The sequence below is a fragment of the Ziziphus jujuba genome, chromosome 9, assembly GCF_031755915.1.
Source record: "Ziziphus jujuba cultivar Dongzao chromosome 9, ASM3175591v1".
NCBI lineage: Eukaryota > Viridiplantae > Streptophyta > Magnoliopsida > Rosales > Rhamnaceae > Ziziphus > Ziziphus jujuba.
In genome coordinates, this window is record NC_083387.1 from 12,514,318 (window position 1) to 12,541,184 (window position 26,867).

The 26,867-nt window shown below is 34.5% G+C and overlaps 3 protein-coding genes across 4 annotated transcripts; 1 reads left to right on the forward strand and 2 right to left on the reverse strand.

Annotated features, from left to right (window-relative positions):
- Window positions 1-12,506: 12,506 nt before the first annotated feature.
- On the reverse strand, window positions 12,507-17,085 carry LOC107407003 (uncharacterized). Its single transcript, XM_048480984.2, has 9 exons — window positions 16,884-17,085; window positions 16,668-16,763; window positions 15,796-15,974; window positions 15,168-15,269; window positions 14,354-14,705; window positions 13,711-13,781; window positions 13,294-13,413; window positions 13,047-13,165; window positions 12,507-12,915 (listed from the first exon to the last, which is right to left on the reverse strand). The coding sequence occupies exons 1-9, from the start codon at window positions 16,927-16,929 to the stop codon at window positions 12,792-12,794; spliced, it is 1,209 nt and encodes a 402-aa protein (XP_048336941.1). The 5' UTR covers window positions 16,930-17,085; the 3' UTR covers window positions 12,507-12,791.
- Window positions 17,086-17,339: 254 nt separating this feature from the next.
- Window positions 17,340-23,395, forward strand: LOC107407000 (sodium/proton antiporter 1). Of its 2 annotated transcripts, none has more exons than XM_048481449.2 (10): window positions 17,340-17,777; window positions 18,281-18,448; window positions 18,586-18,714; window positions 19,748-19,924; window positions 20,582-20,688; window positions 20,837-20,957; window positions 21,569-21,630; window positions 21,740-22,042; window positions 22,564-22,858; window positions 22,943-23,395. In XM_048481449.2, exons 1-10 carry the CDS (start codon window positions 17,517-17,519, stop codon window positions 23,066-23,068), a joined length of 1,749 nt encoding a protein of 582 aa, XP_048337406.2. In that variant the 5' UTR covers window positions 17,340-17,516; the 3' UTR covers window positions 23,069-23,395. The 2 variants fall into 2 exon arrangements, with proteins under 2 accessions (XP_048337406.2, XP_048337407.2); XM_048481450.2 differs by having other exon boundaries at window positions 17,637-17,777; window positions 18,270-18,448.
- Window positions 23,396-23,594: 199 nt separating this feature from the next.
- On the reverse strand, window positions 23,595-26,688 carry LOC107406999 (D-3-phosphoglycerate dehydrogenase 1, chloroplastic). The gene is made up of 5 exons (XM_048481448.2): window positions 25,993-26,688; window positions 25,052-25,428; window positions 24,867-24,977; window positions 24,678-24,773; window positions 23,595-24,552 (listed from the first exon to the last, which is right to left on the reverse strand). Exons 1-5 carry the CDS (start codon window positions 26,543-26,545, stop codon window positions 23,881-23,883), a joined length of 1,809 nt encoding a protein of 602 aa, XP_048337405.2. The 5' UTR covers window positions 26,546-26,688; the 3' UTR covers window positions 23,595-23,880.
- Between the last annotated feature and the right edge of the window lie 179 nt (window positions 26,689-26,867).

Here is a 26,867-nt window from a genome sequence, read left to right on the forward strand (position 1 = left end):
TGAATAAAATAAGATCAAATAATTTATTTTTAATATAAATCTTACTTTGTTATGTTTAACAATTATTATTTATGATATTATATGTTTTTATATCCAAATAAAAAGACATCTTTATTAATTTCAATATAACCATATTTGTATATATGAAAATATATAAACGATGTTTAATTAAGGAAACAATATATATGCAAATTACATTTTATGATATATATATATATATATATATATATATAATATTATAGTAATAAAAATATATATTTTTATTCCTTCATTCTTAAAAATAAATCTATTATATATAAAAATAAATCTTATTTTACTATATTTAACAATTATTATTTATAATACTATATTTTTTTTTATCCAAATAACAAGATTTCTTTATTAATCTCTATATAATCATATTTATATCTGTAAAAATATTTAAAATATATTTAATTAAGGAAACAATATATATATACATACATTTTATGTCATAAAAATATTATAATAATAAAAATATATATTTTTATTGCTTCATTCTTAAACTCAAATCTATTAGATATAAATATAAAAAAAACATATATAATACTATAAAAATATTATTATAATAATAATATTTATTTATGTACCATTTTTTATTGTGTTCAATTTATGGTTATCGATATTTAAAAAAAAATATTTATTTAAAATTTATTTCAAAACAAAATTTTATTTTATATATATATACATGTACAACTATAAAAGATAAGATCATAAATATAAATAAATATAATTAAAATAAAAAAGATAATTTTGAAGGGAAATTGAAATGATAGTATGCTAACATGTGGCACTCATTCTTCTTCTTTTATATATATACTAGGTGTGGCCACGGGTGGCTTAATGTGAAATTTGAATATGTAACAGTTCAATTTTTGCTTGGAGTAGTTCTAATTAAAATGATTTTATAATTGCTATGACATGATAATTTAAAAAGTGTATATCTACTAATCATCATTTCAATTTTATATTAACAGAAATGAGAAAATTTGTTTGAATAAAATAATCATATAAAGCATCCTATCAAAGGTGACTTATTTGTAGAAAATAGGACATTATTTCACTAAGCAAAAACACAAATTACTTGTATAATAAATGAGGATATTTTAACACAATTGATATTTTTTTTAAGATAATTGGATGATTTAATAGAAATGTAATAGGTCATATCTAAACTATTTTCTTTTACATTTTGCAATTTTCGAAATATTAATGTTAGCGCTACTATTGTAGGATAATTGAAAATAAAGTATTTTGTAATAATTTACGAAAAGTTACAGTTTTCTATCATCCCAATATAAACGAAAAAATGTCCTATGGGACAATTTAGCATTCTTTTTTGGTCCTTAGGTTGAGCAAACTTTCTCTTACTGCCCTCATCAATCAGTAGGAGAGGACTTTGCAGTTTTTGTGATCTCTTTGCGGCATCATTTGGTTGTGAAAGGTCTACACAGCTTGTCATTTTTGCCTCACTTCCAAGACCTCATTATCTTTGTTAATCTGACCAAATATTATTGATTATGATTCTTTCTTATTTCCAAACATAACAGATTCTAAAAGTTGTAGAATACATGCATTAATATATTAAACAAAAGTCTATGTAATTTTATAGTTTTAAAAAAGGAAATTTCTATGTATTGAGTTACTTTTGTTAATTAGATATGGTACAAAAGTGAAAAGAGTGAAATAATTCCTTCCTAAAATGAGTTGCACCTATATATGTTGACCTGATAACATTTGTGTGTTGTTAAAGAATGGTGTTAGATATAAACAGTATAACATTTTGAATCTTAAATTCCACATGAACCAACCTGAAAGAATTTAATCGTATAAAAATATTAATGAATATTTCATCACTAACTACTATAATTTATTTTACTTTTCGGATTGAAAAGAAGAAAATCAACTAATATTAATTACTCTAAACTAAAAAAACAGTGAAGAGTTGTCAATAATATTAATATGGACTATGCTATTTATATTCTAATTATCTCTATCAACCAATAATAATGTACTAACAGAACAACTCAACAAAATTAAAACCATGCAAATTTTTTTTTAAAACTTGAAAAAACATATCTAGCAAAGAAATAAACACATATATAAGCTTACTAAACTTCCCGACTAACAAAAGCAATGCCAAATTTATGTTGAAGAAGCAACAAACACCTAAAAGAAATTGTTTATAGAGAAACATGAGTATAGAACATAATTATAAACAAAAAAAAGGGGTAAAGAAAAACAACCACACTTGACACTTTTTTTAAAAAAAGAAAAGAAAACAAATTCATAATGTTCTAATTTCCAACAAAAATTTAAGTAAAAGCAATACAGTAACATCTAGACCACATAATAAATAAATTACAAAGTTAACAAGTCAATTTCCATGGATTTACAGTTCAAGTTTTTCTTTGTTATGTTTTTTTTTTAAATCTTTGTTAGGGACAGCCAAAACCAATTTAGCCGTCTAATTAATACCAAAAAAAAAAAAATAGAGAAAACAAGAAGGCAAAAAATGTAGAAAAGATTGAAAAGTATAAAATGGTGATCTGATGAGTGAGGAGAGGACGAATAAAGAATGTAGGCAATTACACATTTCTACATAATCAAGTTATATATATCTTGACTCCATTAATTTTTTATAGAAAATGAAGTCAGCAATTTCATAAACACATTTGCGCATTATAAGAAAGGTTGTCTAAGTTGCATACATATGCAATTCAGTGAATCTTTTGAGAAAGAGAGTAAAATGAACGAGGGCAAGGTAGAGGCTAGAAATAAGTAGGTGATTCGCAAGAACTATATGGAGGGCGGGTTTCCTAAGGAAGATTACATGCACGTCACCTCTGAAGCTACTTTAAGCTTAAGCTACCACATGCTTACACTGACGTTCTTGTGAAGAACCTCTACTTGTCCTACAATCCCTTTCAGCGACTTCTTAGGCAAAGCCAACAAATGGTCGACTAGATTATACCCCTGCCTCTGTATGTTTCCCTCTTTTTATTTTTATTTTCTTTCTTACACGTTCAAGCTATATATTACTAATTATTAAGTATTAATCGAATTAGGTGCATTTTAAATATTTAATAAATAATAAATAATAAGTCAATTGATGAGTTCTATAAGAAAAAGGGTATTTTAGTTACTTATGTGAAATTTCATATTCACTAAAAATTTACCAAATAATGATATAATAAAATAAACTATGCTGTATATTTCTTAACTGTAAATGGTTCAACCGCATTCCATGTTTGCCTTACACTGTACTACATTAGCAAACATTTGACTGATTATTATGATATTATCTAATTTCACAAATTTTTTTTCTATTAAAAAAAAAGTCATATATTAGTTTGATTAATTACCAAATTTTATGGATATAGTATGTTGATATTTATTAAAAGATGCAATCTATCTTTCCTTTTTGGTTTTTCTGTTACTTGGAATATTTATCAAAATTAAAGATAACATACCAAAGGTGGTTAGCATAAAAAAGCAGAGATAGTTTTAAAAAATGAAATATTTAAATAATCTAAACAGTTTAAATTTGGTTTTTGAATTTAGCTGGGATGGGATGGGAAAGTGGTTCATGAACATGCACAAATTGTACATGCATCAATAAATTAAATAAAATAAATACCTTTTTTTTTCTTTAATAATATCTTCTTAATGCAATGGAATAAAACCAAGTTTAGTAGCGATTGCATTATTGAATATTGGTCATGAAATCACAAACAGATAAGAAAAGAAAAAAAAAATTGATTATTTATAAATTGCAATTCAAAATCTAGAGATGAAAACTTCATAAATGCATATAAAATAATTACTTTTTCTTCAAGCAAAAAAAAAAAAAAAAATTACTTTTTCATGTGGGCATTTTTGTAAAATAATTTAGATAGAAAAAATACAGTTAGTTTTGAGTGGGTTTCCTTGGAAAACTCCTGGAAGCTTGAAATCTTCAATGATAGGCAAGCCAACCTCACGGTTAGACTCAAACATATTAGCTCTGTTTATGGTTTTTCCTAATTAAACTAGATAATTGATCATGATTTTTTCGCTTAGAAATTTTGTTTTCCTTTATTTATTTTTTCTTTTTTTTATTAAATATTATATGTAGGTCAGAGCCGACCACAAGTCTAGAGCCGAGCGCAAGTTTGAAAAGAAGCTACAATTTTATGCTAGTAAGTGTGGTTCTCAGTTGCAGTGTTTTGGTTTCATAACCTTTTAATGGTAAGAAATATTTGATGCCCAATAAATTCATTTTTGAGAAAATTCAAAAGTGCATTTGGGTATTTGATGAAAATTATGAGCTGGGCTGGATATATGTGTTGCTCAATGAACAGCAAACTGGTAAAGCAACAAAGTAAATACAAATTTGTATATATATTTTTTTTCTCAATACATTTGTGCGTTTATTTTGATTATATGAAATGGCAAATATGTTAATGTATTTAGTCTTTCCCACTGCCAGTTAAAACTCCTGCTTTCTAAATGCACAATGCAGAGGTTAAAGATACAGTTGCTGCCTTGAATGCACAGAAGTCTTATCACTAAGGTCAGCATCTTGTTTTTCATTATTTCATTTTATTTCAATTTCTTGTTTGTATTTGCAGTTTTGGAGTTGGGACTGTCCATATATATATATATATATATATATATATACATATACATAGATATATATACTTGTGTGTGTGTGTGTAGCAAAAATTTTCATCTTAACTATAGGACGTATTGAAAATTTTCATCTTGGCATATAATATGTTGAATTTTTAAGAGCTACTAAATGCAGGGAAATCTTGATATGTTAACTCGGTAGTTTTGTGCTTTCTTGTGATGTTAATTTGCTTTGTGACTTTTTTGTACACTGTTGGTTGATTTGTGGATTTGTACGTTCCCTTGTGGCAGATCTCCTCGTTGAGGCTTGCTTGCCATTTGGAAAGGATAACATCATTGAGATTGTTAATGAATCGTCCCTTTGTCTTCTTCTTCTTCTTCTTCCCCCCCCCCCCCCCCCCCCCCCCCCCCCCCCCCCCCCTTTTTTTTTTTTGGTTCCTCCGTTTGGGTCTGTTGGTAGGTACCTCCCTGTATTGCTGTTATTGGTATTTTGCACTATGCAAGGAAGTGATGTCTTTTTTTGATTTGTAGAGCACTATGGAAGGCACACTATTATATAATACTTTTTTTGAATTGCTTATATGAAATAACATTTTTCTTGGGATATTTGTGGATTGTATCACTGAATACTCTTTCGTCAAATGTCAATGCAAAATGATAACTAGCTATATGTTGCAATTCTATTATGTGCTGAATACGCAAATGTGGGCCTATAAGGGGTCACTTTTGGCTAGCCAGGTCATGTCTGTAAGTTTAGAGTTCTTCTCTAGGAAGCTTAGCATAAATCTGAAGGTTTGACCTAAATTTGAAAGTGAGTTTTTCTCCATTAACATTGAAGTTAAACATGTGTGATTAAATGCCTTTAACAATGTAAAATACAAAGAGTTTCGAGATCCAACGATTTTACTACTGCTGTGTTGGTTGGGAAAGATATATAAGGGACAAAAACATTGAACCATTATCACTAAAAGTAATTGAAATGAAAAGATGCTAAATGAACAAGCTAGGATTCTTTATCATGTAATTATAAAGAAAGATAAGTTGTTTGAAACCTGGATAGATGTGTATTGATTACATGTTATTTACTTCTTAGGGGGAAAAAAAAGGAGAAAAGATAAGGAAGGAAAACTGGGGATTTATTTCACTTACATGATGATGTGGAAAGCTTAGGTTTTCATTAAATCCTTGAAAATCTTAGGTTGCTCCAACCGTTGTTAGGTTCTAGTAAAAATATTAGGAAAATTTAGAACTCTCGTTCAATGAATTAATTTTGATGCCAGACAACCTTGGCAAGTTACTAAAGCATGAGAGTTGTGGATTTTTTCCTTGGTCCATATTATGGAATATGAGGATTGTAGGATTTTTTTGAACAAAAAACACAGCAAAAACGAAAGAGAAAGAAAAAGAAGCTTAAACTGGTGTGGTGAACGCACTACGTTCATTTTTGGACAGAACATATAAACATGAGTTTTCAGAAATAGTAAACCACCTAATTTTTACTTACTACTGCAATAATCATATTGCCAAAAGACAAGTCATACTTTGGCTACCTAGTACAACAGTTTTTTACCAAAAAGCTGAAAGTACAGTAACTAATCATCACAAAGTAACTTATGACAGCAATAAAAGTGACATTACATTAACACTCCTCCTTGGCACTTTTGCTGGAAATACTAAGATCATTTCTTAATGTTTCAAACTTGTTTCTTGACAAAGCTTTTGTCAAAATATCAGCAAGCTGGACCTCAGAACCATAATAAACCAACTTCACTTCACCATTTCTTTCAGCTTCTCTCATAGCAAGATATTTGACTGGAATATGCTTTGTTCTTCAATGTTAACCTGGATTTTTAGCAATGGAAATTGCAGACTTGCTGTCACAATATATAATGGTATCTTCTTCTTGCCTCTCATTTAAATTAACAAGTAACTTCCTTAGGCATAAAGCTTGATTTGAAGCAGCAGCAGCAGCAATATATTCAGCTTCAGCTGTGGATTGAGCAACTGAACCTTGTTTTTGTGAACTCCATGAAAATGGACCTGAACCAAGAGAAAATAAGTACCCTGAAGTACTTTTTGAATACTTCATGCTACCAGCCCAATCACTATCAACATAGCCCATTAACTTGCCTTCTTCTTGCTTTAAAAATCAAATACCATAGTTTATAGCGCCTCTAATGTACCTTAGCACTCTTTTAGCTACAGAATAATGCATATGTGATGGAGCATGCATAAATCTAGAAAGCAAACTCACAGAAAACATAATGTCATGTCTAGAAGCACATAAATACAAGAAACTTCCAATAAGGCTTCTATAGGTTGAAACTTCAATCTTGGCAACACCATCTTCTAGTTCAAATTTTTGATTGTAAACCATTGGGGTGTCAACTGGATTACACTTCTCCATGTCAAACTTTTTGAGTAGTTCCACAGCATACTTCTTTTGGGATAAGAAAATGCCATGACTAAATTGATATATCTCCATGCCAAGAAAGTAGTTCATCACTCCTAAATCTGACATTTCAAACACCTTTTGCATTTCAAATTTGAACTCCAACACACTTTGTGAATCTCCTTTTGTAACAAACAAGTCATCAACATATAAAGAAACAAACAATTTTTCGTCATTTGAACCTAACTTCACGTACAAAGTATGCTCATTCTCACTCCTTTTAAATCCCTTTCTAACAAGGTGTGAGTCAATTCTGCTATACTAAGCTCTAGGAGCTTGTTTCAAGCCATAAAGAGCCTTATACAGTTTATAAACTTTGTCTTCCTTTTCTTGAACAACAAAGCCTTCAGGTCGTTCAACATATACGTCTTCCTGCAGGTAACCATTTAGAAATGCAGATTTCACATCTAAATGGTAAACTTTCCAGCCTTTTTGAGCAGCAAGTGCTAGTAGAAATCTGATTGTCTCATATCTTGCAATTGGTGCGAACGTATCTCCATAATCAATACCAGGTTGCTGCACATAATCCTTAACTACCAATCTTGCTTTATGCTTGTTTATTGTACCATCTGCATTGAGCTTGATCCTAAAGACCCATTTCACTCCAATGGCCTTTTTGCCTTGAGGTTTGTCCACTAATTCCTAATTTTTGTTTTTGTTTATCATACTGATTTTAGTTTTCATGGCCTCTCTCCATGTCTTAAACTAATTTGCGTCATAGAAAGTAATTGGATTGCATAATGCTAAGTTGCATCTCTCATATACATCAGTCAAGGGTTTTGTATCTCGAATATCCGGCAGGGGTCTTGTATCTTGGACATCGGATAGGGGTCTTGTACCTCAAACATCGGACAGGCGTCTTGTACCTCAAACATTTAACAGGTGTCTTGTATCTCGGACATCAGACAGGAGTCTTGTATCTCAGACATCGGACAAGGGTCTTGTATCTTGAATGCTTCTCTTGGATACATCAGTGAAGGGTCTTATACCTCAGATGCTTTTCTCGGATGCATCAGTGACAGGTCCTGTACCTCGGATGCTTCTCTCATATGCATCAGTGAAGGATCTTGTACCTCCGATGCTTTTCTCATATACATCAGTCAAGGATTTTATACCTCGGATTCCAACAGCATCTTCATCATTTGAATTGGTCGCCTCCTGAATTTCATCATGTTCTTGGATAAAATTCTTTTCTGAGGCTTGAACTTCACTTTTTTTCCAATTCCAAACAACAGCTTCATCAACTTTAACATTCCTGCTAATAATTAGCTTGTTAGTCTTCAAATGATATATTCTGTACCCTTTTGTGTTGCTGATGTAACCAACAAAAATTCCCACATCAGCTTTTTGATCCAACTTGTCTCTTTTAATTTCAGGAACATGTGTATAACAAATGCTCCCAAATATCTTCAAATGCTCCACAGTAGGCTTGACTCCATACCACACCTCATATGGAGTTTTGAACTCTAATGCTTTAATTGGTAATCTATTTAGCAAATACATCGAGGTATTCACTATTTCAGTCCAAAACTTCTTTGGTAATTACTTCTCAAACAACAAGCATCTATACATCTCCATAATAGTCCTGTTCTTCTTCTCACTAACTCCATTTTGTTGAGGAGTATAGGAGAGGTCAACTTATGTTGAATTCCTGCTTCTTTGCATTGCAACTCAAACTTTTGAGCTGTATATTCAGTCCCATTATCTGATCGTATCACCTTGATGCTACATTTTGTTTGATTTTCAACCATGGCTTTAAAGCTGGTGAATATCTCAGCAACTTCAGATTTTTGTTTCAGAAAATACACTCAACACATTCTAGAGAAATTGTCTATGAAAGTGATAAAATATCTACTAACATTGATAGAATTCTCACTTATAGGTCCACATACATCATTATGAATCAACTGAAGCTTTTCAGAAGTTCTCCAAGCGCCTTTCGAAGGGAATAGCAGCCTTTGTTGCTTACCAACCTAACACACTTCACACACTTCCAGATTTTTACTAAAAGCAGGCATATTCTCTACCAATTTCTTTTCATGCATTAAATTCAAAGAGTCAGTTAAAATGACCAAGTCTTTTATGCCACAACTTAGATTCATCACTAGTTTTGGCATAAAAAACATTGTTTCCCTTTTTGTTCCACTCTACCACAAAGCTTTTATCTTTCATTCCAATATTAGAATTTCACTTCCATGTTGATCATATATTGTGCAAGACTTATCTTGAAAATTCAAAGAATATCCATTTTTAAGAATTTGTCCCACACTTAACAAGCTTTGATTAATTTCGTGTACATATAACACATTTAAAATGAGTTTAGTACCTGTTGAAGTTTCCACAGCCACATCTCCTTTAACTTAAACTTGAATAAAATCTCCATTTCCTATTTGGACTTTGGAAACAAAGCTTCTATCTAAGGTCTTAAAGAGATTAACATCATGAGTCATATGTTGAGTGCAACTACTATCCACCAACCAAGCTTCTTTGCTATCGTTTTCTGCAAAACATGTAGCAACAAACAGCCTTTCCTCACTTTTCCGTGCTTCATCAGCAACTTGTACTTAGTGTGCTTATTGCATTGGTCCTCCTTTGTTTTTCCAAACTTTTTCAATATGTCCAAGTTGTTTGCAAGCTCTACATTGAACATTAAGCCTAAACCAGCAATATTGTTCAAGATGGTTGTCCTTTTTGCAATGAGAGCACTTCATAAACTTCTTTCTTTCACTCTCTCTGCTTGTACCAACACCGTGTTTTCTTTTGACATTACTTCCTTCACCTTACTGCTTCCTTTAATTATTGTTTGTTGGAGCCTTACCTTTTTGTAGTGCTAGAAAGGCACTTTATGAGGTTTCTTCTTGTCTTATAAATCTTCTTTATCCAGTTGCTTATAAAGCATTAACAAGCTCTGACAAAGAAATCTGACTCAAATCTCTTGACTCCTCCAAGGATGAAATCTTTGCTTCAAACTTCTCTGGTAAGCTTACCAGCACTTTCTCCACTACTCTTCTATCTCCTAGCTTTTCTGCAAAAATTCTGATTTGGTTTACTACCTTCATGAGTCTATCAATGAAGTCTTTTACCAACTCCGAATCCTTCATTCTTAAAGTTTCAAACTCCCTTCTTAAGTTCAATACCTGCATTTGTCTTGTTCTTGCACTTCCCTGGAATTCTTCTTTCAGTTTATCCCATACCTCTTTAGCTATAGTGCAAGCCATAATTTTGGTGAACATCACTTCTGAAACACTAGCATGTAAGGCGGATAAAGCCTTAAACTTTTTAGCAACCTCTTCACTATGTTGCTTTATTTGACCAATAATGGGATTTGCTGTCAAATGGGGAAGATTTCTTTCGGTCTCTACAACTTCCCACGAGTCAAAAGCTTGAAGGTAAGCTTTCATTTTTATACAGCACATGGCATAATTTTCTCTAGAAAATATAGAAGGTGATGGAGCAAAAAAATGAGTTGAAGCCATTTTAAAAAAGGGAGGAAAGGTAGAAGGAAGTTTTCTGTTTTTTTTTTTTTTTTTTTTTGCTTTTTCACTCACAACTCTACTAAGATCATAAGAGCTCCGATACCATTTGTAGGATTTTTTGAACAAAAAACACAACAAAAATGAAAGAGAAAGAAAAAGAAGCTTAAACTGGTGTGGTGAACACACTACGTTCATTTTTGGACAGAACATATAAACATAAGTTTTCAGAAACAGTAAACCACCGAATTTTCATTTACTACTGCAGTAATCATATTGTCAAAAGATAAGTCATACTTTGGCTACCTAATACAGTAATGTTTTTACCAAAAAGCTAAAAGTACAATAACTAATCATTACAAAGCAACTTATGACAGCAACAAAAGTGACATTACACTAACAAAGATTCTTTGCAATCTGATGTAATGTTTTTTTTTTTAATTTTATGCCCCCCTGTGTTAATTTGTTATTATATTTCAAGAATTTGACAAGAAATATTTCATTTATTAAATTAAGTCCTTGGTATTTTTTTGAATCATTATTATTAACCAAGGAATTATGATCAATTTTGTAAAATATTTGTTATATCATTCACCCGAAGAAGAAACTTAGAAGCCGACAGAAGAAATTGAAAGCATATGATCTCTCTTTACTCAAAGAGTTTCTTCTAGAGTTGAAGGAACCACAGAAACCTACTCCAACTGAGTTTAAGCTGAATTGTAAATCAAGGCAAAAACTACTATCAGTTTTCCAATTTCATGTTTTAATTCCTCTAGAGATTTGCCTTTCATATATTGAATCTTGTGAAAATAATACTCGGTTTCATTTTGCCAGATCGAAGGAAGAAAAGCAATTGAGCAGCTTTCTTAAGCATCCGGCTTCCTAGGCGGATCCCCTGGCTGCCATTTGTGAACACTTAGAGATGACACAGCCAGTTGTAGATGAGACACCAAAGAAAACAAAGAACAAAAATGAAGGGAAGAAAAAGAAAGAGAAGTCAGCTGGACTTCAATCTATGGAGATGTAATTGACATAGGGACTGCTCTTGAACCATTATTGATTATTGTTCATATGAGATATGTAAAATCCGATGCTGAAATTTTGAAAAATTAATTTTGTCAGGCTGACTACTTGTAACCAGGTTTGTTCATGTACTAATTTTTTAAGACTTTCGTTGTTTGCGCTGATGTATTATTCTTTTACCTATTTTCATTAAGTTATTCTTTTACCTATTTTAATTAAGTATAAAGAAAAAGAATTTGGCCCTTATTGCAACGTTTAGTATATTTGCATTTTGTTACATAAATTTACCAACTCCTAGCCAGAAAGTTCTTTGCTTAGAGGTAATCATCACATAAATTTACCAACTCCTAGCCAGAAAGTCCTTTGCTTAGCGGTAATCACGGATGCGGGTCGATAATTACAGCTGTAGTCATATTACCATTTTAATGCAACTGTATTTGCATTTGATTAGAGTCATAGAGTGATACTAGGACACCAAATTTGCTTACTAAATTTGGAATACCACATGTTGTGAAAGTTTTTTATTCATTAACAAATTAATATAACCTAAAATCATGACAACAGTTTATTATTGATTGATAAATTAATATAACCTAAATTATGGAAAGTGAACCCAATAAGAATTCAACATTTTGTATTCGGTAAACAAATTTGGTGACAAGTATAATTGTTAGTGATATTACCTTTTTACTCCATATAACAGTTGCATTATTTGCTGTCACAAGCATTTCTGCCAAACTATATTAAATAGCAGGATGAATGTTTTGGAATGCAGCTATCTTCTTGAAATTAACATTTTGTATAGCCAGGGACCATACAATTTGGTTGATTAAAGTAACTTTATCAGTTAAATTAGTTGGTTGATTAAAGTAACTTTATCAGTAAAATTTAGATGGTCAGAAACTTTAGTATAATTCAAATAGATATAGTAGAAAAATCAACAGCTCCAGTTAATAGTATAGCAGTACAGGTTAAGACAGCAGGCTCACATAGACATGGGTTATCATATGGTTCTGCACTGCATGCATACAAACAACTAGCTAATGCTGTTACATCTGCATAGCCTGCAAAAGAGCACAAGGAAGCGAAATTCCACGTAAACACCATTTTTGGACCATGTTGCAGAGTTTTATTATTATTATTATTATTATTATTATTATTCCCCCTAAGGTTTTAGGTTTTGGTGCTTACCAATTTGGTTCTGGTTTGCACTATTTAGCAGAAGAATCTATACAAGAGCCTGGATCATGCTGCCTTGTTAGAATATTCTCAGATAGCCATTCAAGACCTTCATAGAGTCCTTCCCCAGAAGCGGCAGAAGTACTCTGGATGTACCTGTACATGAAAAATTAATAAGAACAATTTACACTCCTTTGGTGAATCCCAAATGGTTAAAATGTTTTTAGACTGCACACATTCCAACTTCTTTTCCTATGCTGTAGATGTTTAGGTAAGCTAGTACATACCAAGGACGGTGTTTGAGTGAGTGTAAGCCGAGTTGATCAGCAACCTCAGCAGGAGGCATGGAATTTGGAAGGTCTTGCTTGTTGGCAAAGACCAGGAGTATCACATTGCTTAGTTCCTTCTGCAGAAGAGTAGGAAGGAATAACTCTGTTTGAACTTCATATACTCAAATAAATTCAATATTACAAGAGAGACAACAAAAACATCAAAAACAGCCCTCAGTTTTCCCATCACAAAAATCTAACTTACCTCGTTTAAAATACGATGTAGCTCATTCCGAGCTTCTGCGACTCTTTCCCTGTCATTACTGTCCACCACAAAGATAAGTCCTTGTGCATTCTGGAAGTGTTGCCTCCATAGTGGTCTAATCTGTTTACCAGAGGAAAACCCACATTTTCTTAGCTATCCTAAAATTTGTGATTGCTTTCTTTATGTATATTTTCTCTTTACAAAAGATTCAGTCCACATTCCTTTGTCCCTCTAACAAGGTATTAAAAACCTTCCACTAATCGTCTTCTATATAACGGCAATTCATAGTATATGGAGGAGTTAGTATCCATCGTATAGCTTTCTTTCCTTTAACACGCAAAGTAGATCAATAAAGAGGCAGTGAATTAATAAACCCAAAAGTGGTGCAAATTAAGCAAAAGAAATCAAGCTTGGTACCTTATCTCGTCCTCCTGCATCCCATATTGTGAAGCTAATACTTTTATACTCCACTGCCTCCGTATTAAACCCTGTTCCATATAAAATCAAGGCAACGGATCATTAACTTTCGCGAATTGTTCACTTTGGATAAGAAACTTGAAACTACAGTATGATGATGATTATAGATTGGGGTCCAAATGTGAGCATAAACAACAGACCGTTTCTTACTTTAGGCCACGGAAAATATGAAGAATAAGAAGAAAGTAAATATAAGTCTAAACTTTTCATGATTCTTATGTATCCTTAACTTTAATAAAATCCAAAAATCCAGGTTATAACCTTAAATTTTCCAAGTTTTGGATCTGGTAGCACAAACATGCATATTATTGCACTGATATGAAGATGGTGTTTTTTTTTTTTTTTTTTTTTTTTTTTTTTTTTTTCTGATGCCGATTAAAAAGCCCAACTTTATAGGAAACAGCTAACAAAATGAAGAGTAGTTTTCTGATGCATACTATCTCATCGATTATGAAGCATGCACTCCCCTTAGACATGGAAGGACTTATGGTTAAAGCAAGCAAATAGGAAAGACATCCATTAGGAGATAAACCCACAAGCTTTAGCCACATCAAAGGAAAAAGCGTCTGAAAGAGTTAGATACCAATAGTGGGAATTGTTGCAACAGTCGCTCCCAATTTTAGCTTGTAAAGTATGGTTGTTTTTCCGGAAGCATCAAGACCCACCATTAAAATCTTCATTTCATTCTTTGTGAAGAACCTCTTCGCTAGTCGAGAAATGGTTGTACCCATTCCACGAAACAAAAACATAAATAAGGAAACTATCAGGAGAGAAACAAGTTGTATAAACCGAGAAGAAAAATCCCTTTTGATAGAAGGCAAGAAAGTGTGATATGAAGGAAGATCTATGGAACGCAACAACCAGTTGCAGGAAGAAATAAACAAAACAGAGGAGATTTCTTGGGTTTCAAGCGAACACCAGAATGGGACAGTGGTTAGTGGTTAAAGCAAAAGGCAAAACAGAATCAATTCTAAATTGCTTTTTTCTTTTAATTTCATCCGTTGGTTGGTTACATTGAATAGGGAAATTCCGCAGTTTTTTCTGGAACCTCTACAGAAGTATAAGGACTTTTCAAAAGCTATGTAACGAAAATGATCCTCTTTAACCATCACCACAAGCTATGGCCATTGTAGTGAAGAATCATACAAAGATGAGAATTTTCCATGAATAGGCCATAGCAGGATCTTATAGACCCAAAAAATAGAACCATCCAAAAAGTTATTGCTTTTGATAGTATAGCTGTTTTTCAACTTAATTGATGACCCATTAAATTGTTTAAACCAGCCAGTCTGAAAAGTGAAGTATGTTCCAATATCAGAATACATGATTCAAAATTTATTAGAATTACAAAATATACAAACACCGAGCAGCGACCTCAGATGTGAATCGTGTGATCAATTTTTTGAGGCGGACTGGAAGATGAAAACTGCTGTTAGAACTCCTACTAATGCTGTAACAGCCAAGGCAACAGTAGGTAGGGGACTTGTGAGCCCAAAATTCTGCAAAGCAAAAACGATTCCAATAAGGAGTTGTAATAAATAATCTGCAAGTCAACAATAAATACAAGCCATAACCCGCAAGTAAGGAGCAACCTTTTAAAAAGGAAATCTTTTCAAAAGAAATGACCCGGAAAATGTACTACTGCTCTGTTTAAAATTTAGTCAAACAGTGCCATAGTTAAAAAAATTTATCTATTTCATCTACCTATTCTGAACATGTAATGGACTTGGTGGACCCAGTCCCTAGTAATACATATCTTTACAAGCATTGCCCTATTTGTTTTCCCTTATCAGGGTGGGTTCAAGAAAGTGTTGCTAAATGACTTTTCCTAATAGCAACCTCTTTAATACTCCAAAAAATAAATAATAAAAATTAAAATAAATAAATTATCAGTTTGGTCATTTATTCTGAGTGATATGGCAGCTTATCAACCTATAGAATAACATCAATACACAAAACCATGGTTACAATTGAAAGCAAATAGCCTTTATTGGTGTGGAGTTGAAAACCATAGCTCTCTCATACCTCCAGAAGTCCCTTTCCAGTTCCAATCTCAACACTTATAGCTGCTGCAAAGCCAACCATTGCAAACCGGCCTAGCCATACATCCAAGCTGTTCCCCTCTTGGGTATTTTGCTCACATCTAATGGTAAGTCGCATTGCGTTGCATGCAGGCTTCCTTTGATGATAAGATCTCTGTAATACTGAAAAAAAAAATATATATATATATATATATATAAATAGACAACATTCCATGAAGGCATTTAAAACCAGTTTTATATGCCGCTGCATATAAAGAATAATGAGGGGGAAAAAAAAAAAAAAAAAAAAAAAAAGAGTTGAATTTTATAGGTAAGTTTGGAACTGCAAATACAACGAGAAATAGTATCATAAAATCCGTAAAGTTTCTTAACCATCAAAGTGAAAACCACCAGAAAGAAGGAAACCCATCTAACATCCAATTATACAAATGAAGCCTAAGAAAACACTCAAAAAAAAAAAAAAAAATGGAAGAAAGAAACAATTTGCTCCAAATTAAAACCCTTCAACATTGAACTTCGATCTTAAGTAGAACAAAGAGTAATTTTCACAAGTGCGAGTTCGAAAGCCACATAAAATGGTGATTTCCCACTCATCTAGTCTGACGCAAATTATTTTCAAAACTGCAACTTCCTATAAAGTTGTTTATAAGCCCAAGTCTACTCGTTTCTTATAACTTGTTGAAATACATTCAATAAAAAGAGGCTTAAGAAAAACCCAACTTCTGCTTAGTCTTAAGGATAACTCTCCAAGTAAAAAAACCAACTGGGTCACATTGCATTCAGTAAAAATCACATTTATTTTATAGGCTTTCATTATCTGAAGATGGGTAAGAAGTAGGGAGTCAGAGTGCTTACTGAGAGGAGAGCCGGTTGCAAAGGCGGTCCCAGTTCGAGCAGAGCGCAAAAGGGAAAGCCGAGAAGGAGTTGGTGCAGAGGTAATCGTACAGACATCTGGTTTGCATTCAAAATTAGAAAAGAGTAAATTTTTTGAATTATACACAGAACAGAATTGAGAGGGATAAAAAAGACATAGAGAGCGAGAGAGAGAGAGAGAGAGAGAGAGAGGAGTACCTCGGATGGAAAAGGAGAGAGAGGCAGAAATTTGAGCTACAGCCATTTTCTGTGTGCAGAGAGAGAAGCTTTAGGGCGCCAAACCAAGACCCAGATTCTCTGGATTTCTATCTTCCACCAAAAAAAGGCAGCTCCGCCAAGATGACCTTACATTTCTAGAGTAGCAAAACTGACACGTGTCACGTTCGAGGTTTACGAAGTTTTGGTGGATAGAATTCTACAAATTTTTTTTTTTTTTCGGTTATAAAAGTATCTTTTGTAAAATATTTTATATATACGAAAATATAAAGACAAAAGCTTTACTGCATATTTGCCCAGTAATTTACTGCTCTAAGATGAATTCCAATCTGAATATTTTTTTTTTTACTTTGGTAATACTGAGGGACAAAAAAGAAAAAAAGAAAAATAGTTGATTAATTGGGTTGAGTCTTTTGAGATATAAAAATTAGAGTGGTCAAACATTTACTAGAAGCCAATTACTCACTCTTCTACTTCCAAATTCCCATGACAACGTGAATATTAGCTGACCCAACAAGAAATTTTGCTCACATTTTCCTCGTTAGCTAACACCTTAGCTTCGTTTCTTCTTCGTCTTGGTCTCAATCTTCAGCTTCCTTTCGTAAGTTAGCTCTAATGGCTTCCTTCTCTGTTGGGACCCATTTGTCCCCGTCATACCATTTCAAAAACAGTTCACTTAGCTCTCAATCTCCCCCCTCTTTCCTTCAAACACAATCCTCATTTCTGTCTAAGCCTTGCTTTGGTTCATCTGTGCCCGGAATAAGAGCCCCTAGGTTGCTTGGCAATGGCGTGCTGGCTCGAGCAGAAGATAAGGCCAAGAGTTCTTCTCAGGCTTGGCAGCAGCAACTTCAATCCAACTCCCAGAAACAGTTCCAGGTTCTTCTTCTTTGTCTTCCTCCTTTCTAAAACCTACGAATTACAATACCCATGTGTTTGTTTTCTGGTTAAATTTAAAATATGTATTTTGTCAAAGAATGCTTGAATTTGCAATTGGGTGGTTCGTAAAAGGTTGAGGCTTTCAGTCCCTTTCTTGTAGAAAATTTTATTAATCCGTTGAAATTGGGATTTCAATTTTACTGAGCAATTGCATCTGCTCGTGATTTTATTTTAGTTCTTTGCTTATGGGAGTGAAATACTCTAATGGAAAGAGACAATTTTTTTATTGCCTCTTTATGTGCTGTTTGAGCTAAATTTTCAAAATCCTGAAATAGCTTTATTTAAAGAAACGATTCTGATATAACTGTGTAATTCCTCTAATTCATATGAGTAACTGGATGATATATGAATTAGATGTTGATAGTGTTAACCTTTATGTTGCGTTGGCACAGCACTTCTGCTGATAGTCATACTTCATATTTGACCTTTTAGCTTATCATCAGGAGTCCTCTGGATCATGTGATCCTTTATGTTCAGTTGATGAAACAAGCTCAAGTGAGTTTGAAGCGAATTACCAGCCAAAAACTGATTTGCTGAAAGCTCTTGCAATATTTGCAGCTGCTGCAACAGGGACTTTGGCAATTAACCATTCTTGGGTTGCAGCCAATCAGGTATATCTTGTGTTGTTGCCAGGTCACTTTTTTTGGGGCCCCCCATGGTAGCTTATTTACCTTTTGAGCACAAAAATGCACTCTTATGGAAGATTTCTATTGAGCTTAAGTTTATTTGACTAACACTCATGATTCAGGATGTTGCAATGGCATTGCTCTTTGGAATAGGTTATGCAGGCATCATTTTTGAAGAATCTCTAGCCTTCAATAAAAGTGGAGTAGGATTACTAATGGCTGTGAGCTTGTGGGTAGTGCGAAGTATTGGGGTAAAATGCTTACTTACTAATTGAAATTCTGTTCATACATACTAATTGAAATTACCCGTAAGATTAGAGTTGGCTTTAACTTGTATAATGTCCCTTCGCTTACTATTAGTATGTGCAAGCAAAAAAGGAAAAAGGAAGAAAATAAATCAGCCGTTACTTGTATCGGTAATTAACACTTAATATATCCATACATGCATGATGTTGTTTACTTAGGCTGTATACGATTGATTTTTAGTAGGTTTGATTTCTTTTCCATGCTAATAGTGTTCTTTGAACAAAAGATTATAACTTTTTAAGGTTTTGGTTTGGAACTTGTGGTTATAAACTAGTAGGTTTTAGTCCTTCCATAGAGTTTCAGTGTCCATTATAAGATTTTCTTTTACCCTATAACTTAATGTAAATTGATCATTGGAAGCTCGTGCTATGAGTTTTATCTATGTTTTTACTCGCATGTAGTGTTGCTGTTAAAACCATATCCTCAAAGTTCTGTTCATCAAAATATAAGGGCAACAAAATAAAGTATATATATATTTATGGGAAAACCTGATTCAAGTGATTTTTGGAATTAGTTTGTACTCATGTATTTTCATCAATTATAGACCATTTAAATAGAACTGTGCTTTGTCATCTCTTCTCTCCCATCTGTCATTATGATGAGTTCTGCACCATAAAGTGTTTAAAATCCCTGACAATGATATCAGTAAAAAAACTTGTGTACAACGTGAATTTTTTCTTTCTTCTTTATGTTTGGTGGAGGTGACAATATTTGCTTTATCGCATAAGTTATCTCTAGGAAATATCATTACTCTTTATAAAATGTTTTTATATAGTTTTACCACTAAGTAGGAAAAAGCATGCTGCTTTACCTTTTTTCTTTGACCCAACACTTCACAGTGTTCTGCTTCTTACAACATTGATGCAGTTATACCTATAGATGTTAACATACAATTGCCATTTTATGCACTTTCATCGTTAATTACTTGGTGCAGTGTTGTTTGACTTGTTTGATTTTTTTTTTTTTTTTTTTTTGTAGGCTCCCTCAACTGATATAGCTGTTCAAGAGCTAACACATGCGTCTGCAGAAGTCAGTCAGATAGTGTTTTTCTTGCTTGGTGCAATGACCATTGTAGAGATAGTTGATGCACATCAAGGATTTAAGCTGGTTACAGACAATATAACAACTCGAAAACCGCGGACCCTCCTCTGGGTGGTGAGTGCTTCCATGGATGTATTGATGGATCCTTTTCATTTGTCAATTTGCATATCTGCCCTATCCTTTGGGTACTAATAAAGTTGATAGAATGAATGATCTAGTGCCATGTGATTACAGCCATTGTATGAGCAATTTGTTTTGGGTGCATTTGAAGAGTTATGATGATTTGATAGAAACCATGGGGCAAAGCTCAAATTCAATTGCTTTATAACTCTAGCCTGGACTCCTACTTAAATGTAAATAAAGAAAGGCCCTAACACGGTCTTTATGAAGATTGTTTTGTAGTAGCTTTGCCATATTCCTAGATTTCCGCGCAGATAAATATTGTAAGTAATAATAATTGGTGAATCCTGAATATTTGTTATTTAATCCACCATAGATGATGATGCTATAATACTTTGGGATTTAAAGAGAATTGTATCAATGTCCATGATAAACATTTTTAAAAAATACATCTTTCGATCACATATGAAATTACAATACTATATAAGTTGCGTAAAACTTGTATTACCTGCATTGCTTAGCTTCTACTTTTGTCCATAGGAGGGTGGAATAATTATTTTGGAGAATTCGTATCTATTGATTTGTCCTTCTATGCTATGATTTGATTTGTATTATTCAATGGCACTGAACCAGTAATTGTCTAAACCACAGATTGGTTTTGTGACTTTTTTCCTTAGTTCGGTCCTAGACAACCTGACATCTACCATTGTCATGGTTTCTTTACTGCGGAAACTAGTGCCTCCATCAGAATACCGCAAGTATGTGCCAACTGTCTTCTATCTTCTTTACTTATCCAATTTTGCCTTTTCTTTTCTTGCAGAAATGATTGGGAGACAGGAGGGAAAGGGGGGCTGATTATTAATTCACTCTGCAATACTTCATTGTATATATGGTTTTTGCTGACAGGCTTTTGGGCGCTGTGGTTGTTATAGCTGCAAATGCAGGTGGTGCATGGACTCCCATTGGTGATGTCACCACTACTATGCTATGGATACATGGTCAGATATCAACATTGGAGACAATGAAGGTATTCTTTTATGTTTGCACTTTCTGTAAATATCTTTACATTCTTTTACATTGAGAGTTAGGGATCTGTGCTTCATAAATGATTAATTGATGTCTAGTATTATTGAATTGGAGCTTTTAAACCGTATAACCTAGTTATTAAATTTACATAAAAAGTATACTGAATGAGCTTATTTTCTCTCTTGATATCCAAAAAAAAATGAAAAAAAGGCTTGTACTCTCTCTCTGTCCCCCTCCCTCTCATGTGTCACTGGAAGTTTACTTTAGAAAGTACTAAGGAGTAAATATGATGGATTGTCATTGAACTGTGATTTTGGTGGTGAAGTAGATATGCACCCGCATATTGAGATTTATCTTACCTGTTAAATATAATATTAGACTTCAAGTCAAGATGGATCATAAATGTTGGTCACTTTAGTGGTGTTAGCATTCAAAACCATGCGTTGAAGTCACAAGGAAAGTTTACAATTTATAAGCTCTTCAATTACAACTCCCTAAGCATCTGTATCCTATTCTTGACGTCAGTTTCCAGACCACTTGAAATACATATAGGCTATCATACTTGAAGAAATTTCACCTTTCTTAACATAGAATGTTTGCCTTTGTTTACAGAACTTGGCAATACCTTCAGCAATTTCTCTAGCTGTTCCACTGGCTTTAATGTCGTTGACTAGGTATTCTCCTTGCAATGTCAGAGATAAGTCAGTGAAATTGATTTTGGAAATGTTAGGATCAAATCGAATGGAATCAATAATTGATACAAGTTTCTCTTCTTCTATCCAGTGAAGTAAATGGAAGAGCACAGGATACTCCCAATGTTTTGGCATCTGAACAGGTGGCTCCTCGCGGACAGCTTGTTTTTTCTGTAGGCATTGGAGCTTTAATTTTTGTTCCGGTGTTCAAGTCCCTAACTGGTTTGCCTCCTTTTATGGGTATCCTGCTTGGACTTGGAGTTCTTTGGATTCTTACTGATGCTATCCATTATGGTGAATCTGAAAGGCAAAAGTTAAAAGTACCGCAAGCCTTGTCACGGATTGACACTCAAGGAGCACTTTTCTTCCTTGGAATCCTTTTATCAGTTAGCAGGTGACTATGCAAATGCTGTTTCAGATTTTTTTGTAATATTTTTGTAGCAAGAACTATATTGCATTATCAAATATTAAGTAGGTCCAGTAAATCTTCCTCTCAAAATTTAACAGAAAGACCATGATCAGCTGATCATGAAGGAGGTCTCTTGTCTCTTTTGTATTACTTTTAAGGGTTTTAAAAATTTTGTTATTTTGTCGTGCAGAAAGAGAAAGAATGCAGCTGCTGGAAATAAGTATTTCCCTGCTTGCATTTTTTCTTTCTGTTTCTTTGTCCATCATGCTGCTGGAAGTTTGTATTTCGCCTTCTTTTGTTTTTTTTTTTTTTTTTAATCATTCTTGTGCCCTTCTTGATCGTTCTCTGAGAATTTTTTTCTTTTTTTATTTTTATTTTTTATTTTGGTGAACTCTTTTATGCATGAAATCCCCACTGCTTCTGCTTAGTGATTGGTTTTACACATAGTTGCACATGCATTAATATTATTACCTGCATATTGACATATTAGGCATTTTCTTTTCTAGCTTGGAGTCAGCTGGGATTCTTCGGGAATTGGCAAATTACCTGGATGCTCATATTCCAAATGTTGAACTAATTGCCAGTGCAATAGGGGTTGTATCAGCAGTCATAGACAATGTTCCACTAGTTGCTGCAACTATGGGAATGTATGATTTAACCTCCTTCCCCCTAGATTCTGAATTTTGGCAGCTGATTGCATTTTGTGCCGGTACCGGTGGATCTATGCTTGTTATTGGCTCTGCAGCCGGGGTTGCTTATATGGGGATGGAAAAGGTGGATTTCTTCTGGTACTTGCGGAAGGTATCAGCTGGCATCCGATGCACTGTTAACAAATTGAAGTTCCATTGTTCATTTTAGTAAATTAATTTGCTCTCTTTTTTGCAGGTGAGCGGTTTTGCTTTTGCAGGTTATGCTGCTGGTATTGCTGCCTATTTGACAATTCATAACCTCCAGCTTTCCCTACCAACAACTGTGGCTCAGGTTCCTTTCCTTTCTGGGTTCGTACATTGAAAGGTCTCAGCCTTGGTTGTTTTACTGGCTTCAAAGACTGGTACTTCGGAGCAAGTAGCGCACTAAATTGGGCTGTTGAAGATTTCAGATGCAGATGTTAATTAACAGAGTCATGCTTCTTCCAAGAAAGCATATTATTGTAATAAATTTCTACTTTAAAAAAAATACTAATAAAAAACCCAGGTATTTTAAATTCAAGGAGAGGTGTATTATTGATTGTAGCCCCAGACATCTATTCGTCAACAGGAACAAATGTGGGTACTGAGGGACGTGTATCCATAGAATGAGAGGTTTTTAAATAAGTATTTCATGTCTAATTTTGTTTTCTTTTGTTTTTGCAAAGATTGTTCAATAGAAATTTGAAGCATGTTGAGTACATTCATTGCTTAACCCAATTTTAAAATGCATCTTAGTTTCCTGCTTTATGATATGGTAGTCCCGCTTGACAGCGTTAACAAATTGTGAACGAACCAAATCACCGTACAGATTCCATAGACAATTCCTGTATTCAAGGACAGACCACAAATAATATGCAAACACTGAATTGCAAATATATAAACCTAGAAAAACGGTACAGACTCTTAATTGCAAAGCTTAATTATTTATTATTCTTTCTTCCCTCATCACCCTAAATCTACCCAAAAGAACATTCAAAAGTAAATGCGCATCAAAATCGGGCATTGTGATTTAGAAATAACACCCACCTAGAAAAAGAACGGACAAAGCAAAGCAAAAGCCGGCACCCACCCTCCCAAAACACCACTCTCCCAAAAGAAAATACAACATATTATAGGGATGAACAAAATGTCGCATTACAACTTGAGGAAAACAAACTCTTCGATAGCTGGAATTTCCCCAATCCTTTTCAAACATGACTTACTGGGTTGTTCATCCACGCCGATTGCCATCACAGCCTGCTTTCTTGGAGCAATTCTTCCAACACTCATGAAACTAACATTCACATTCTCCTCTCCCAGGATGCTTCCAACGTTTCCAATCATACCAGGCTGATCGACTTGTCTGCAGAGAATTATGCTACCTTCCAAGCTCACATCAACCTCAAAAGATCCAACCTTTGTCAAATGGGGAATTCCATCTTTAACCCGACCTGCCACCTTTATCTCCCCAGACTCTGATATGGCACTGGCAAACTTAGATTCCACATTGGCAATCTGGACCTCTATCACATCGAGTGGACTCTCAGGCGAACCATCTAGAAGGATTCGTTCTTCACTAATTCTAAGTCCTCTTTGTTTAGCAGTGAAATCGGCGTTAACCAAATTCACAAAAACACTAGATATGGGCTCTATCAGACCCTTAGTAATCATGGCTCGTAGCAGCCTAGTGTCAAGATCATCAGGAGCTCTAGCAGAAGCATAAGTCACTTTTACAGTCTTCACACCACTTCCTCCGGCTACCAACTGTACAGCCAGTCTCCCAAGTTTCTCAGCAAGTTCAACAAATGGCTTCAGTTCAGTCAGAACCTGCGATGGGAAGACAAAAAGATAAATGCTGTTAGGGAACAGATGAGACTCCATGTTACAGACAAGCCAAACACTGTCACCAACTTCATTAAAGACCTCTAAAATGAAAAGGTTACTAGCAATACCTCAGCAGGAACCATAGGAGCATTGACTGCAGTGGCAGCAAGCTCCCCTCTTAAAGCTCCAACAACAGCTTCGGCTATTTCAATGGCCACACCTTCCTGCACATCAAATTTAAGCACTATTAGGTAAACAAAATGAAACAAAAAAAAGTTTTAACATATTTAAATATGAAAGTGGAACATACAAATCACCTGTGCTTCCATGGTGCTGGCACCTAGATGAGGAGTTGCAGTGACTTTCTCATGCCGTACCAATTTGCTGTCTTGTGCTGGTGGCTCGACTGTGAAAACATCAAGGGCCGCCTACAAAAGGGAGATTGTGTTATCCCACTTTTCCTGTCAACAAAATATTTTTGTATTGAAAGGAAAATACATACCTGTGCAACAATTCCAGAATCCAGTGCCTTCACAAGAGCATCTTCATCAATAACTCCTCCACGTGCAACATTCACAATTCGGACACCTTTCTTCATCTTGGCAAAAGTTTCCTCATTGAGAATCTTATTTGTAGAAGGAGTGAGAGGCATGTGCAAAGAGATAAAATCAGCTTTAGATATGGCCTCATCAAAGCTCACAAGATCCACACCTATGGCACGGGCACGATCAGCTGGGGCATATGGATCATGTGCTATGACATGCATACCTAGCCCCTTAGCTCGCCGAGCAACTTCGGATCCAACTTTTCCAAAGCCCATCACTGCCAGTGTTTTTCCAACAAGAGATACACCAACATATTTGTTCCTCTGCCACTTGCCTGGATTAAACCAAACAATACATCAAGTAAGAAATCTTGGATATGCTTAAACTAATAGCTGAAGCCCAAGTCCTCACAGATAAATATAAGATTCCTAACATGCAAACCATATACAGATTGCCACAATACAAAAAGGAAGGGTATGACATATTTTGTGAAACCAGGACGAGAAAAAGCCAAAAAAAAAAAAAAAAAAAAAAAAACATATAGAATTCTATGTTCAGTAATCAGTACTGCCATTCTCAAATGTTCTATTCGAGAGAGTTGTATTACACCATTGCTTCGCCATTCTATCTTGGGTCAAATCTAAAATTCTATCAACTACGGCCAATGAAACGAATAGATCTGACAAATTTTATTGTTTTCTTTATTTAAACGATAAAAATGATTTACCTGTAACACTTTTCAAAGCACTTTTGATGCTTCTCAAAAGCCCAAAAAAGATAGAAACTTTCGTCATAAAACAAGAAAATTACCAAATTGAAAAACCAATTTCTAATCCAAAATGCCCAAAACAAATCAAAACCCAATAAATAAATAAACAAATAAACAAAGCCCACTTACCAGCTTTCACAGACGCGTCAGCTTGAGCAACGTTCCTAGCCATGGCAGCCAAGAGAGCAATCCCGTGCTCAGCGGCGGCAACCGTGTTGGCGGTCGGAGCGTTCACCACTAAGCATCCATGCTCGGTGGCCGCAGCCAGATCCACATTATCAATCCCCACACCGGCCCTCCCGACCACCTTCAACCTCCCACCGGACGACTCAAAAACCTCTCGGCTCACCTTCGTCCCGCTCCGAACGATGAGAGCATCGCAGAGCGAGATCTTGGTGCAGAGCTCCTCGGGGCTCAAATTATACGAGCAATCAACATTCGCGAAGTCCTTTAACAGATTGAGACCAGCCTCACCCAACTTCTCAGCGACGAGAACCGTCGGCTTGGCGTCCAATCCAGCCGATACGACCAACACGAGTCGCTTCGTATCCCGGCGGCGCTGGGTGACATTGACGCGGAACAGAGAAGGGAGAGGAAGCTTGGAGGATAGAGAAAGGGAAGGGTTTCTGAACGAAGAAGATTTATGGAGGGTGGCGGTTTGGGAAGCTGACGTAGCAGCCATTATTGTGGCGGCGTTGACGACGGTTAGGGGTGTATAAAGTAGCAAGGCGTAGTGGCGCCGGTAGAGGAAATTAAAAGTGGGTGTGGATGCAGAGAGAGATTTGGAATTTATAGTTAGGGCGAGAGAGAGACAGAGAGATCTGAGCTTGAGCGATAGTGGAGGAGTGTTTGAAGGACATGAGAATTACACGCGCTAGCGGAAGGGGCGCGGGAAAGTTGGGCGAGGGAAATAGCGCGTGAGTTTCAAAGCTGAATAGTAAGAGTGGGGGAATTTGAGATTGGGATTTTTCTCCAACTAAGTTGGTTGGGTAAGCAACAATTAC

Bases quoted from the DNA above. Each gene is read 5' to 3' on its own strand.
- LOC107407003 (XM_048480984.2), bottom strand. From the start codon at position 16,929: ATGGCTGTAGCTCAAATTTCTGCCTCTCTCTCCTTTTCCATCCGAG. The intron at 15,975-16,667 runs GTAAGCACTCTG...TTTTTTTTTCAG, and splicing joins TGCAACCGGCTCTCCTCTCA to TATTACAGAGATCTTATCAT. The intron at 13,782-14,353 runs GTATCTAACTCT...TATATGGAACAG, and splicing joins TGCAACAATTCCCACTATTG to GGTTTAATACGGAGGCAGTG.
- LOC107407000 (XM_048481449.2), top strand. From the start codon at position 17,517: ATGGCTTCCTTCTCTGTTGGGACCCATTTGTCCCCGTCATACCATTTC. The intron at 19,925-20,581 runs GTGAGTGCTTCC...TCTAAACCACAG, and splicing joins CGCGGACCCTCCTCTGGGTG to ATTGGTTTTGTGACTTTTTT. The intron at 21,631-21,739 runs GTATTCTCCTTG...TCTTCTATCCAG, and splicing joins GCTTTAATGTCGTTGACTAG to TGAAGTAAATGGAAGAGCAC.
- LOC107406999 (XM_048481448.2), bottom strand. From the start codon at position 26,545: ATGGCTGCTACGTCAGCTTCCCAAACCGCCACCCTCCATAAATCTTCT. The intron at 25,429-25,992 runs GTAAGTGGGCTT...GGTTTAATCCAG, and splicing joins TGACGCGTCTGTGAAAGCTG to GCAAGTGGCAGAGGAACAAA. The intron at 24,553-24,677 runs GTATTGCTAGTA...TTCCCATCGCAG, and splicing joins CTCCTATGGTTCCTGCTGAG to GTTCTGACTGAACTGAAGCC.